Raw genomic sequence first — 14,331 nt, 5'->3', positions numbered from 1 at the left:
ATATATTTATATATAATATGTAGATAATATGTGACACACACACACACTATATATATATATAGGTTCAAGGTAGAACCTATCCATTTGCTCACCCCTAATCCAAATGAGTTTGGATTTACTACCCACAAGACACTATAGCCATGCATCAAGAGCATATCCCCATGAATGACAAGATATTCCCAATGTGAAGGCATAAAGTATTGTGGGTAAAAATGTTTTAAAAACTAATCCGGAATTGGAACTGCTTTGACCACCGGTTTCTGAATCAATGGTTCAACTATCCAATCTAAACAAATCAGCCCATAACAATTTAAAAAAATAATAAAAAATAAAAACAATTAAAATAAAAAACCATAGTCTATGTCAAACGGCTCAATGGTTTGACCACCCAAATTGACAGGTCACTAACCAATTCACCGATTTTTGAAAAAAAAAAAAAAAAAGTGGTTTGGATGTGAAACAGAATCGGCCTCTTGAACAGTTTAAAGCCAAACAGTCTAACTATTGACTCATCGATGGTTCATAATCCATAGTGGGGTAGGGTTGTAGGTAGCATTGTAGGGCAAATCTGCATGCCCGAACAACTAGGTAAACGACAATAACATGCATGCACTTTAGCAGTAATTGAGTAGTTGAATATATAAGCATTAAGAGGCCATTTAGTTTGTGGGAATAGAGGTCTGAAATCAAATTGGAATGGTCTTAACCGTTTGATTGGGCAGAATTGAAATCTGATTCCAATTCGCATTCCCCCATTTGAAAAAAAGGTCATTCTTTCCCCTCCCTTGGAAATGAGAATCCATTCCGGCCGATTCCAATCTGAACCAAACAGGTGAAGGAAATATACCGTTCCAATTTTGTTGAAAATTTTCGATTTCGATTCCGATTACAAACCGAATGGAACCTAACTTTTCAGTGGTGCATGTTCCTCCGGCACAATAATACTTTGTTTTGTATCAGGATTTTAACTTCTCAAGGCCAGTGTTTAAAGACTCAACCCGTACCGTGACAGTTTTGCCGATTGGATGGGCAGACCAGCAGAGCACCCAGTTAACCGATATAACCAGGCCCCGGGGAGCAATAAAACCCTTCTCCCAGCAATAAATAAACAAAGCCAATTTATACGAGGAAAAGGCAGAGAGTGTCGCATTGCACAAGCCTACACCGGTCAAGACAATTTATACGACAAAGAGCAATAGTTAAAAAAGCCAATCTCAGCTATATAATTTGAAGAACATATTAACGAAATTAACCTGTATAGCCTAATGACCGAAGTCAAGTTTTTACAGTATAATTCGCATATTCCCCAGGGCTAACCTACAAATAAATTCAACAGTTTAAGAACAAGGTCTTGGTTTTGATTTCAGGTGTTTTGTTCAATTTACCTTCTTGTTTGCAGAAGTTGATTTTAACGTTCGGTCAGCAGATACTTCTCAAATGCTTCTGAGTTCAATGAATACGTTGAGTTGCTAGCTTATCTCTGCATTGTCAGCTGCTACTATTAACCTACAATTTAACAACATCCAGTACATTGCCATCACACCATCATCATCCAAGAAACATACCACAAATGATTGACAGACGGAGGCAACGTTTTCCTTTCTCTTGTTTTTTTTCTCCTTTTTTTTTGTTTTTGTTTTTTTTTTTATCAAATCAGTTGTACAAAAACAAAGTACCAAGGTACTTTTATTTCCCATATTAGGTCCGTTGCCTTACCCTCCTGCCATTGGTATCGCCACCATCAGAGAGCTGGGCCCACACACTTCGGCTCTTTCCACCACTGCTACATTCTTCCTCACAACCGGCCACCGTCTTCAAGATCTCAGACTGCAATGCTGGACAATTTTCCTTGAGATACTCGAACCCATCCGACCGCACAACAGCTGCACCAAAGTGGCAATTAGAGCATGAAGAAACAGAGAAACAAGCATAGGGAGAACTAACAACAGAATCAATCTAAACCTTAGGCTCCGTTCTCGGTTCCAGAATTTTCAATTAGTCGGGTAAGTTCCTGAAGAATGAAAAACTTTATAAACATAAGCTGTAGCGATCAACAAATCGTAACTGTAAAACTTGTATGGACTATGGCCAACCAGTAAAAAGTTCATCCAACTTGTAGCTGTTAAAGGCCTAAAAGCCACTTTTGGCTCCATAGTCCATTCCATTTATCTTGGAGAATTATTTTTATTGGAATCTGGCTCAATAAAAACAGCATTTAACCAAATTATGGCAACAAAAGTCGAAGGGCAAGTATAAAGAACAATGTAGTTATCAGGGTAAGAACAAATAATTATGAAATAGGAAAATATGCTAACCACAAATTAAGAATAACATTATTGAAACATAAGAATTCATAAAATCTACTATTAAGAGAAAGGTAGAAACATTATTCACTAGATGCATAACTGAGAAGAAGAAAAAAGTTGCCCAAGAACAAAGAGTGGGGAAATTAGCAAAACTACAAGGCCCTTTTAACAAAATTTGTATTATTTTTTTACAACAAATAAAAAGATCATTTCATTACAATAAAAATCGTGCAATTCATGATTTGAATCGTACAGTTCATATTGAATCAGCCCTAAAACGACTCAAATCACATGTACTAATCATTTTTTAAATTGTGTGATTTGTGATCAAACCGTTATGTTATATCATAAATCATGATTCAAAACCAATTTAAACGATTAGAGCAGGAAAAATAAGACAAAAAGACCATTTAGTCCTCCACTTTTTTAAAAGCTGCACATTTACATTAAGGGGCAGTTTCATCATTTTATTAACTTACAGCCTCTTTAATTGATCAAAAGAGGATTATTATCAAAGGAAATGCTTGGCGGGAGATTGGAAACAGTGTTTTAAAAGAGCAAGGCACAAAAAAGGCACAGAGGCCAATTTGTACCCAAGGCACAAGGCGTAAGGCAAGGCACATGCCTTTTTGAAGCAAGGTACAAAAATACAAAAAAAAGCTAAAAAAGCAAAAACAAATGTTAGAAAATTCAAAAAAATCAAAAAATGCAAAAAAATAAAAAAATAAGTGTTGTATAAATAAAAAATATATATTAAAATTTAAAATAAATGTTTTAAAAAGCTATTATCTCAAAATTAAAATACATAAACATAACATGAAAAGCACATTCAAATGAAAATTAAAAAAAAAATCAAACATATAAAACATTTCCAAGAATGTAAAACCCACAATCTCTTTTTTCCTCAATTACATTACTTCAAGTAGCTAATGTGATGTAAAACATATTACATTGCTGATTCTATGAGCCACCTTTGTGCCACGCCTCTCAAGGCAAGCCCAAAAGTCCATGTTAGGGTCTTAAATTCTTAGTTCTCACACAAAAAATAATGATTTTATAATTTCGGTTGCTTTTCAAGAAGATACTTTATCAGGATAAATGAATGAACAACATTAGCAAATAAGGGGGGTTCTCGGAGCTTCAATGAGTGAGTGAAGCGGAGGGCTGTGCCTAGGACCTAGGCAAGGCGCATACCCTTAAATGTGCCTCGCCTGTGCGCCTAGGCATGCCTCAAGCGTGCCTTTTAAATCACTGATTGGAGAGACAAAACCCTCCTCCATTGAAGCTCCAAACCTCCACTTCTTTTGCATGAAAGCAAGGGCTTCAGCCCATTTTTTTCCCTCTTCGTTTTTCATAAAAAGAGGGGCTCTGCCCTATTGCATTTTCTTCTTTTTATGCATCATTTTTTTTTCTTTTCTTTTTGCATGCAAACAGGGGCTCTACCCTGTTCTATTTTACCCTTTTTTATGCATTTTTTCCTTTTTTGTTTTTGCATGAAAGCAGAGGCTCGGTTCTGATACATTTTCTTCCTTTTCTAGACGTTAAAACAAGGGCTCCTCTCCTTATTTTCTACATAAATATAAGAGGGTGGAAAACAGGGACTCTGCTCTACTGTTTAATGCAAAACAAGAGCTCTACTTCTTAGTTTCAGTCTCTTGACATGAAAACAGGGTCTCCAGTCCATGTTGTGTTTTCATAAGGCTTCTCATTTTATCTGTGCGTCCTATTTTAAATTGCTTTTTCTTGTTAGGCATCCCTTTGTTTATAAATGGTTGGAGGCATGATGGAATAGGGCATCTTTGCATCTGAGCACTTAATATTCTATATTCCTTGTTGATTTGAGAATTACTTTGTTAGCTCCAATATGTAAGCCTTTATTTATGCTGGTTTGGTGGATATGGTTAGGCATATACTTAGGCTAGCTTTGTAATTTAGTATACTTGTCCATATAGCATCTGTTTGGTCGTTTATATCAATGAATGTGTTTATGTATTCATGTATTGATGATATGATGCATGTATTAGGTTGAATCATCATGTTCCTGGATGTGTGTGAGACTCAAATTTAACAATTATATCTCTCTTATTTTTGTATTTTTCATGAATTGCATGCTTGGCTTAAATGATTGAAACTTGAAAGTGAACACAGTACTAATTTGTTAACATTATGGTTCTTTTCTTTAAAAACCTTGGAGATAAGATTGTAGGATAACTAAATATTCAAAAACAGATTAGTAATGTTGTAGAATGTTCTGATAATATTAATATTATATTAAATATTAAATATTAAATATGTGCTTAGTGCTTACATGTTAATATTTCTTTTGGATATCAATTATGTACTTAGTGGTTAATGATACCATTGCATCTATTGAATTATAAACATCAATTGTAGTATGAAAGTAGTGTAATTGCCAGACTCACTACTACTACCTACTTATATTATGTGTATAGATAGAAAATTAGTGCAAAGAAACATTTTTTCAAAGAACGCCTCGCCCAAACGCCAACTATGTTAGGCGCATGCTTAAGGGGCTGAAGCAAATATATACTGTATAAATATTTATTAAATAAAAAATATATAATATATAATATTGTATTGGTTGTTTTAGTTTTTATAATAGAACCTATTGCATGTTATCATGCTTTTGTTTAGAGGAAAGTAAAATCAAAATTAACCTTCGAGGGTTTCACTTTGACAATAGAATTGAACAGAGGAAGAGGAGAGAACAACAGCCCTCCATCGTTCCCACACAGTCCTCTAAAGTCAAGGTGAGTTAATCAGTTTTAGTTTTGTTCTCTGTTTCCTGGTTTAAAAACAGTAGTTACGCCCCATTTTTCTCCTCTTCCTTCTTTATCTTTTCTCCAAGTTTTTGAATCATTTTATTGGACTAAAACAAGGGCTCCGCCCCCTTCTTTTGTTCTTCAATTTCCTGCATGTTTTCAGCTTTTTTTCTCATTATTGGTGTCTGAAACAGGGGCGGAACAGGGGCTCCACCTCATCTTTTATTCTCCATATTCTTCTTTTATTTTAGTATTTTTTCGCCAGATTTTCTGGGTCTAGAACAGGGGCTCCACCCCCTTCTTTTGTTCTTAATTTCTTGGATTTTTTCAGCTTTTTGTTTTGTTCTCATCATTGGTTTCTGAAACAGGGGCTCCGCCCCTTCTTTTCTTCTTTATATTTCTTCTTTTATTTTATTATCTTTTCACCAACTTTTCTGGTCTAGAACTGGGGCTCTGCCCCCTACTTTTCTTTTTCATTTTCTTCTTTTATTTTAGTATTTGTTCCCTATGTATTGTTGATCTAAAGTAGGGGCTCCACCCCCTTCAGTTCTCTCTCTCTCTTTCCCTATGTATTGTTTGCTTCTTTTTCTTTGTCAACTAGTGTCAATTGGAATTTGGGCATGAGAAGTGAATTGAGAGACCATGAAATACATCAAGTCTTATAAATTACCTAAAATTGAATCAAGTCTTATAAATTGTAAGAAAGAGGGAAGTAAAGCAGCAACAAATTTCCAAAAAGAAAAGGGGAAGGTTAATGTGGAAGTGCACAAGGACTGCAGTGGTATGGACCATGTGGGAGGAAAAGAATGCAAGAAATTTTTAAGATATGGACCTTGTGGAAGTGCTTTCTGTAGCAAGTTTTCCTTGAAAGAATTAATACTTGTGATTTACTCCAAAGGAAGAGATCCAATTGGTGCCTATCTCCTTATCAGTGTCCTATGTAAAGCCAATGGTGAAACTTGCTCTCACTTGTTAATCTCACATCCTTTTGTTATATGTATTTGGGAATGGTTCTTTTCATTGTTTGAGTGTAGGTGGAATCCCCCAACTGATGTGTAAAGCATGTTTGTCTACTTTCTTTTACTGGCCAAAGAAAAGGGGTAAAATTATGTGGAAATGTACGAGGCTACTATTTGCTGGGTCATTCGAGTGTAAAGAATGCAAGAATTTCTTGGGATGGCATCCTTGGTTGAAGTCCTTCGAAATTTTCTCCATTGTTCCATGGATGGCATCCTTTTCAGATGGAAGGAAGTAGCTGATTCTGTTTTATTCAAGGATATTGTCCCACTTGGTATCCATCGGAAAGAGGGTTCCTTGAGCTTATCTTTGATGGAAGTAGCTTGGGCAACCCTGGCTTGTCTGGAATATGAGTATTTAGAGATCAAGAGAGCAAAGTTTTGGCTTTATATTCTGGATCAATAGGTGTAGGAGATTCACTAGGAGCAGAGATTATGGCTTTGCTTGAAGAAGTGCAAAGGGAAAAATGTGTGAACATTCAAAAACTAATCATAGAAGGAAACTCCAAGTTGGTTGTAGGGTGGATACATAGTAAAGAGGCAAATATTTGGACTTTTAATAATGATAGGAAGAAATTCAAATGGCCGAAACAAAACATGGAAATGAGGGTACAATGGATCAAAAGAGATGCAAATTCCTTTGCCAATGCTCTTGCAAAAGAGGAGGAAAAAAAACTAATGTTATGCATCTTTATTCTTCTCAATATAAAAGGTTTTTATTAAAAATAAAGAAAAAAATGAGATCCCCGCCTCCTCTTCATCCTCCTCCTAGCCCCCTCCTCTTAAGGAGGCTTACGCCTCCTTGTGTTCAGGAGCCTCGTTCTGAACTACGCCTCACGCCTCTAGGTAGTGGAACGCCTCCGTGTTTTAAAACATTGCTCAAAACAAAAGCATGATAATATGCAATAGGTTCTATTATAAAACTAAAACAACCAATAAAATATTATATATTTTTTATTTTTTATTTAATAAATACTTATATATTATATATTTGCTTCAGCCCCTTAAGCATGCGCCTAACATAGTTGGCATTTGGGCGAGGCGTTCTTTGAAAAGTGCCTAGTCACCTTGACAACTATGGCTCCATCCCAAATTTCGTTAGCAACAGATTAAGAAATAGGAGACTCACTACTGGTCATTTCTTGGGCTAAAAACATCACATCAGCACCTTGGAAGCTCAAATTTATTTTCAAAGAATTGACATACTTGGAAGGAGGCTCAACTCTCAGTTTGGTTGGATCAAACGGAATGCAAATAGGATGGTGGATACCCTAGCAAAACAGGGGGCAAATAGATCTACCTTGTACTGGGCAGAACTGTAGCTGTTTGCATGTGTTTGCAGAATGGGTTAATGCATTACTGCAACCTATAACTATTGTAACTGATTGTATCTGTTTCTCTGTTATTAATAAGAAATTTTTGCTGATCAAAAAAATATATTTGCCACAGGAAATTCTTGCTAATATGGGGAAGAATAGAATTTTTATACGGTAAAAGAAAATTCATTAAAAGATAAAAACAATTACGACCTAGACGGGTGTTAAGGCAACACCTCCAATCCAAACTAAAGAGAAACAAGGCGGCCAAAGACAAAATAAAACTGACCCGAATACGACTTACAGTCCCAAACTCCCCCAAAAAACCAAAAAACCACAACTTGAAACAAATCCTTGATAAAACTAGGCAAAGCCTGAGTGTTAACACCAAAAAAAAAAAAAAAAAAAATCATCCAAACACTCAACCCTCTCCCTCTCACCTACACCACTACATCCAACCTCCTCTCACTCTTCATCAATAAATTCCGCTTCCCTCCCTTCACCTTCCTCCAAAACTCACTCCTTTCCCCAAATGCTTTCCTCTTGTTGTATTCCTACCTCATGTTTTGTTCAAAGTGTTCAATTGCCTTCCTCACCATCACTTCCCCCCCCCCCCGAAAAAAAAAACATAAAAGGCCAAGAGACTTACCGATTGCCACTTGTCTCTCCACCAATTGATCAATACCCACTCACCCCTTCTTAGTGTTATTTTCCTTACCATACGATGTTGATCCATCACTTCTTCAATCGATAGTCTTTGTTCAGCTGGAACAATTTCACTGCCACCCTTAAACCCGTCTAATATAGTGAAAAAATCAATAAAAGCGCTTGGGGAACAAGCTTCTCTAAGCTTACTTCGTCCATCAAATAATTAAAATAACTCAAGTCATCAATGAACACAAACTTCGTAGTCACCCACTCCCAAATCTCCTTCCTTTACCCTAAAACGTTAAGAGAGCTTGAGGTGTGGTATTTAAACCCTATTACTTTTTTCCCTCAATCGCATAGTCGCATCCATCCTCACTAGTCTACCTTCTCTAAACGACCAAACCCCTGCAATTTTCCTTCCTAATTTCACACAGTTCAAACAAGAAGCACAAACAGAACTCGAAGAGGAAGAAGATAGAAGAGAGTTACCATCCATAAACCACAATTCCTTAGAAGTTGCATGCTCATAAGAAAAGTTATGTGCATTAGCTGACCTAGGCTTAACTCCAATTGGGCCACTTGGCCCATTTGGCCCAAGCATCAAGGCCCACACCACCCATCCGTTACATCTTTGCACCACCTAATATATCAATTTTAACACCTCCTTCCAAAATTACTAGATTGTCCTTGATTATTGTCGCCCCTTCATCTTCCTTAAAACAACTTTGAAACAACCAAACCTCATTCGCCATTTTCCCACAATCTAAGTCGATTCCTCTTCCCTTCTTTCAAACTCCTCCACTCCCTCTCTTCTTCCACCTAGTTTCTAACCCAACATGTCATCATCTTCATCAGACTCCCAGTTGCTCCTCCATAGCGTTGCTTCAACTTTTGATGCAATCCATACCCTGTACTAAAGCCCATCCACCTGCAACTCCACAAATCAGGGGATGGCTTTTGGATTCACCCTCGTAATTCCAATTCTTTCAGCAAGAAGATCATGGATATCAAGATCAGCCAACATCCTCTAATGGCATCCGCAATGTTCTCTAACACTTGATCCACCCAGAGAATGAAGGGAGACCCAGAAACCTCAATGAGATCATATCATATGTGAAGTTCAAACTGTTGCAAGTTGGAAACCATAGTTCCACTAAAACCGAACTGACACAAGTCTCTATTGTAAGCATCTTGACTACTTCTTCCTCGACAACAGCGATCTCCTTTCTACTGTCAAAAGGCTTGATGAACATAGGAACATGACTTTTAATCTAGGTCCCAATGCTTCCAAGATCGGCTTCCAATCACAAACCTCCTCTCCCAATGCTTCGAAGCCACCAACAACCTAACCATAGTCGTGGCACTGATCTTCTCTTCTTCCTCTTCATGCCTTTTTGAATCCACTTTTTCACCCCTTCCCCCTCAACCTTCAGTCTCGATTGAATAGTGCCTCTACTATTGTGGCCCAGCCCCTTCTATAAATGCCTACTGGACCCAAATCTTCGACATCCTTTTATTTTCCAACCTTTTGTAAAGGAAACAAACCAACCATTCTTGTTTCTCTTCATCATTGCATCATAAACCTTGCCTTCCTTCTAAAAATTATTCCTCCATTCTAGTATCATCACAACATTAACAGCCACATCCATAAAGCCCTTCAACCAGATTACTACATCTTCCACCAAGGAAATTGAGGCCCAACTTTCCTCATTGAACCCCAAAGATTCCAATCCTTCACATCTAGTCTCTTCCAGTCTAAATTTCTTCGCATCGATTTCGATTTCCTTCAGCTAGCCCATTTCTAGCTAGCTCATTTCACATCTATAAACACAATTGTTCCTTCATAATGTGTTACAACAAGGCCCGGAAAAGTTGGCTCTCTATAAGCCCCCTGTTTTGCTAAAGAGTCAAGAGTCAACTATCCCATAGAATTACACAGCCATATCATGGCCATGTAATTTTCTTGCACTCAACGAGGACAAGAGGGATTAGTAACTTCTGGGCTCTTCTTTTCACTAGTAATATATCCCAATTTACCTCGTGCACCAATAGCAATACATGTTGATTGTTCCCATTCAAGGTAATTAATACAATCCAATTTAATTGTAGTAGTGAACCCACATTTTGAACATCTCCAGTACCATCCAGACCCATTCCATGATCAATTATTTTTTTAAGTAAAATTAAAATTTTATTAATAAAAAAAAAAGAAAATTTGATTACAACTAAAAAGGGTGCTAAGGTAACACCCAAACCAACTACAGAAGGACAAGACAAACAAACAAAATGAAAACAAAGAATCCCCAAACTACAAAAGCAGCTAGTCTTCAACTTCAATGTCTCAACATACTCGTCATCGTCCTCGTTGCAAACCTTTCCTCCTTCCCCTAACAAATTCTTCTTCATCCTCTCTTCCCTTTTGATCTTTTCAAATACTTTGAAAGTTAATCTAGCAAACTCCCCACCTCACCAAAAAAATAGCCCTAAGCTTTTGCCAACTCTAACATCCCTGTCAACCGAGCTCTTAATCTCCACTTTATCTCCCTCCTCCTTTCCATCTTGTTGAGACAAAGCGAAACAACTCTCACCAACTCGACCTCCCTCCTCCTTACCCCTAGACCCTAGCCTTCGAAGACAACGTTTTCTCCCCTACTACAGCTTGAAGCTCCTCCCCCCTCCTTTCATCACCCTTCTTCAAATCTACATCTTTTAATCTCTTCCTCTTGTAGACTCTCTTACATTTATTGGAAGGACCTGCCCCAATCAATTTGTCTTTTATCGTTAAAAAACCACTGAAACATTGACAAAATGAAACTTGCTTGCCTCTTTGGCTTTATTTAGCCCTTCTAGAGGTTCAACGTCTCCTTGTTCACACTTCTTCTCTGACCTAGATCGACTCCAATCCTACCAACTGAAACTTCAATCTTTTGGAAATCCTCACGCTCTACTGACAAATCAGTTTCCCTGTCGTTGGCCAAAACCTCTTCTGAATCCCCAACACAGCAATTAGCATTCAGCCTCTTGTCATTGCCCCCTTCACAGCCATCCTTTCCTAACATTCCTTCCTTGCCCTCTCCTTCCTATGGGTTGCATGTAACTCTTATTTGTTGGTTTAATAAAATTTTACTCATTTATCAAAAAAAAAAGCATTCCTTCCTTGCCCTCTCCTTCCCACCTTACTAACTCCTTCACTGCTTCTCCCGAGCCCACCTCCCTTCCCTCCTAACCTCCTAAACAAGCAACCCCTTGGTCCTCCACGTCCAAACTCCATGGCTGAGATGAATTGGAAAAGAGCTCGATTACAAAATCACTAAAACAAGTTTATCCTCGCAGCTACCGCATTGATCTCCCTCCTTGAGATCCAGACAAACAATCTCAGCTCTCAGACTTGTGAGCCACTTACTAGGATTCTCGGGCTGAACCGTATGCTCAAATCTTCAACTCCGCTTGAACTTTCTCTTGTTCAAGACCCTTAGCTTGAAACGATGTGTCTTAGAGATCATTCCAACTCTATTAGTCTAACACTTCTTCCAGCCCAAGATGCCTCTTCGTCTTTCACTTTTCCAAAATCCTCCTTTTCTTTAAACACCCCAACCCTCTCCTTTTCTTTATGTGCCTCACCACTTAAATCTGCGTGGGCCCCACCACTTTCAATTCTTTTGGGACTCTACAATCATTGTCACCGATGTGGCCCAAGAAGAAGTCCCCAACCAAACCATTAAAACTTTTACTTCCAAAACCACCAGAACACAGACAGACCTTAGCCTCCTCAGTCCACATTTTCATATTTTAAACCATCTTACTGGAAATGACCTACAACCAGCCTTAAGTCAAGATTTCACAAGAAAATCAAAGGGATAGGGATGTAAGAACAAGGTGAATCACTTAAACGTCGATCAAAATACGAGCAACAATCAAATTTCTCCAAGAATTTGTTCTGGGATCAACAAATCTTAATCTTCTGCAAGCATCTCCCACGGCCTTAAAGGTTTGAAAACTGCACAAATGCAAAGGACCTGAACACAATAATCCACACCATGTCAGGAGGACCCACATCCCTGATTGCTCCAAATAAAGAGTTCCACCTTCCAATTCGGAGGTCAAGATATCGAAACTTACTATGTTCTCTCCTCGGAACATTGCTCGCCTCCTCATCACTTTTGAAAGTGAACAAAAAGATACCAGCATTCAGTCTTCTGACCTGAAAAGGTTTCCCAGGTCGCCATTCAGCAGCAGCCCACTCTTCAATCTTCTCCATGTCTGGATCGGGATTTACGAAACAACCAACCAGACTACGATCTAGGAACCTGAGTTGATCTCTGATCTCTCCATCCAAATTCACTATCACTTCCTTCATCTGTCACTCTAGTATGACATCCTTTGGGAGGATTCCTATGGTCAATGGAACAAAGTAGGTGGATGTTTTTAATGATGGAAATCAGGCCAGTTATGCCACAGCAACCTTAGGGATCAACTGTTGGCTTCTAATCAATCATACTAGTCTCTATTTCAAACAATATAAGATACCTCTAAAAAGATGTAGAAAATCTCCTACACCAGATCAATTTGGTCCTACGCACCCAAGACTGCAGGAGCAAAACAACTCTCCAAAAACTTCCACAACCTAATCAATCTCTTCTAGGTAATGAAAGACAATATCTGAAAAAAAAAAAAAAAAAAAAAAACTCACCTAGAGTCTGAAAAAATAATGTCTGATCCAACTTGGGTTCCTTCAGGTTTGAGAGAAAATTGAAAAGGAACAATCGATCCCACAAGATTCACCAGAAACTCGTGATTCAATCACCCACTCTAACAACCTCCTAGAAGCTGAGAAACAACAGATTGATCACTTCCAAGGGGCAATTGAAAAACTCTAATCCAGTAGGGCTCTCCTTTCCTCTCTAATCCCTCTTGTTTTTTGGCCTTCTCTCCAAGAATCCCTCTTGGGCACAAAACCCACCAAAAGAACTCCAAGGATTGGGCTGTAAACAACTAGCCAATCAGCCTCTTTACATTTCCATGCAATTGGTTGATCTTAAAATTGCATGGAGAACCCTTGTCAGGATCCTAACTTGGCTCTGATACCAAGTACAAATTCAAAAAACCAAGAATCTTGCTGTAAATAACAGAAAAAGAATGAACTTTGATGATGAAGAATGAGAAAGAGAGGAGAAGAAGTGAGAGAACAAAGGGGAGAGAGGCAAAAAGTAATCCAGTTGCCCCTCTCCCTTCGTATTTATACTTAACTGAAAGTGCAATTACAAATCAGCCCTCAATAGGGCAGCTACAACTAAAAGAGAAGAACCACAACTTAAAAGAAAATAACTGGTGGGCTTAGGCCCAATAACTAAACTTTTTTTAAATAGGAAACGGCAACTTTCATTAATTAGAAAATCAGAATTATAAACTGTCAACTTCAGAAGGAAAAGGTGACCCCTGAAACAAAAATCAAATTACAACAAAGCCCAAAATAAACTCTCTCTATTCACCCCTTGCTTTGATAGTAAGTCAGATAAAGCATTTGCTGACCTCCTAGTCCAATTAACAACTGCACCCAGCTCCCTTGTAAGGCTCAATAATTCTCTTACAGCTTGTCTTAGGGACCAAGTTCCCACAGTATTTGTTTGCACCCACCCTACTACTAACTTTGAGTCTCCCTCCACTTCTAGCTGTTGCATACCTAATTGCTTAGCCAATATGAGCCCCTGAAGGAGGGCCAACACTTCTGCTCTAAGCGAGTCCCCCACCACACCTATTGGACCGGAGCACATAGCTAAGATTCTTCCTCCCTCATCTCCAAACACATACCCAATCCCAGGTGGTCAAGGGTTCCCCACAGAGCTGCCGTCAAAGTTTAATTTCACAGTACGCTGTAAAGGAGGGGACCAAGCTGCTTGTAAGGTAGAACAAGATACCGAAGACTCTGCCATTATAATACTCCATCCTCTAGTCATCTATAGAGAAGTCTTTGAACAAATCTAGAGTTCCCAGCCAATGTATAGCCTTGACGGTGATCCCTTCAATAAGTTCAGGAGCTGATTTTTCTTTTCCTTAAAATCCTGTTGTTTCTCTCTTCCCAAACTGCCCACAGGAACTGAACTGAAAATGCGGTTAACCGAAGAGGTCGATTTGGTTTCAGTTTGTTATTCTTAAAAAACCGCAAGTTTTGGTTCGGTTTCAGTTAACCTTTAAAAAAAACCGAAGGTTAACCAAACCAACCGGTATATATATACAGTAATATATATTATATATTATATTTTTA

At 38.2% G+C, this 14,331-nt stretch overlaps 1 protein-coding gene across 3 annotated transcripts in view; it reads right to left on the bottom strand.

The window, feature by feature from the left end:
• Nucleotides 1-1,427: 1,427 nt before the first annotated feature.
• The window catches only part of BPM4 (BTB-POZ and MATH domain 4), a 31,268-nt gene continuing 18,364 nt past the window's right edge, over nucleotides 1,428-14,331 (bottom strand). Inside the window, exons 4-5 of one of the 3 annotated variants that reach the window (XM_010268407.3) lie at nucleotides 1,963-2,011; nucleotides 1,428-1,883 (exon numbers count right to left, since the gene is read on the bottom strand). In XM_010268407.3, coding sequence (XP_010266709.1) covers nucleotides 1,992-2,011 — 20 coding nt within the window. In that variant the 3' untranslated portion in view covers nucleotides 1,428-1,883; nucleotides 1,963-1,991. The remainder of the gene's footprint in view (nucleotides 1,884-1,962; nucleotides 2,012-14,331) is intronic. The other 2 variants (XM_088897771.1, XM_010268406.3) reach the window with 2 other exon arrangements.

The sequence above is a fragment of the Nelumbo nucifera genome, chromosome 2 (genome assembly GCF_055504915.1).
Source record: "Nelumbo nucifera cultivar China Antique chromosome 2, China Antique-T2T, whole genome shotgun sequence".
Taxonomy (NCBI): Eukaryota; Viridiplantae; Streptophyta; class Magnoliopsida; order Proteales; family Nelumbonaceae; genus Nelumbo; species Nelumbo nucifera.
The sequence above is the reverse complement of the archived record's forward strand: the minus strand, read 5'-3'. Positions and strand labels throughout refer to the sequence as shown.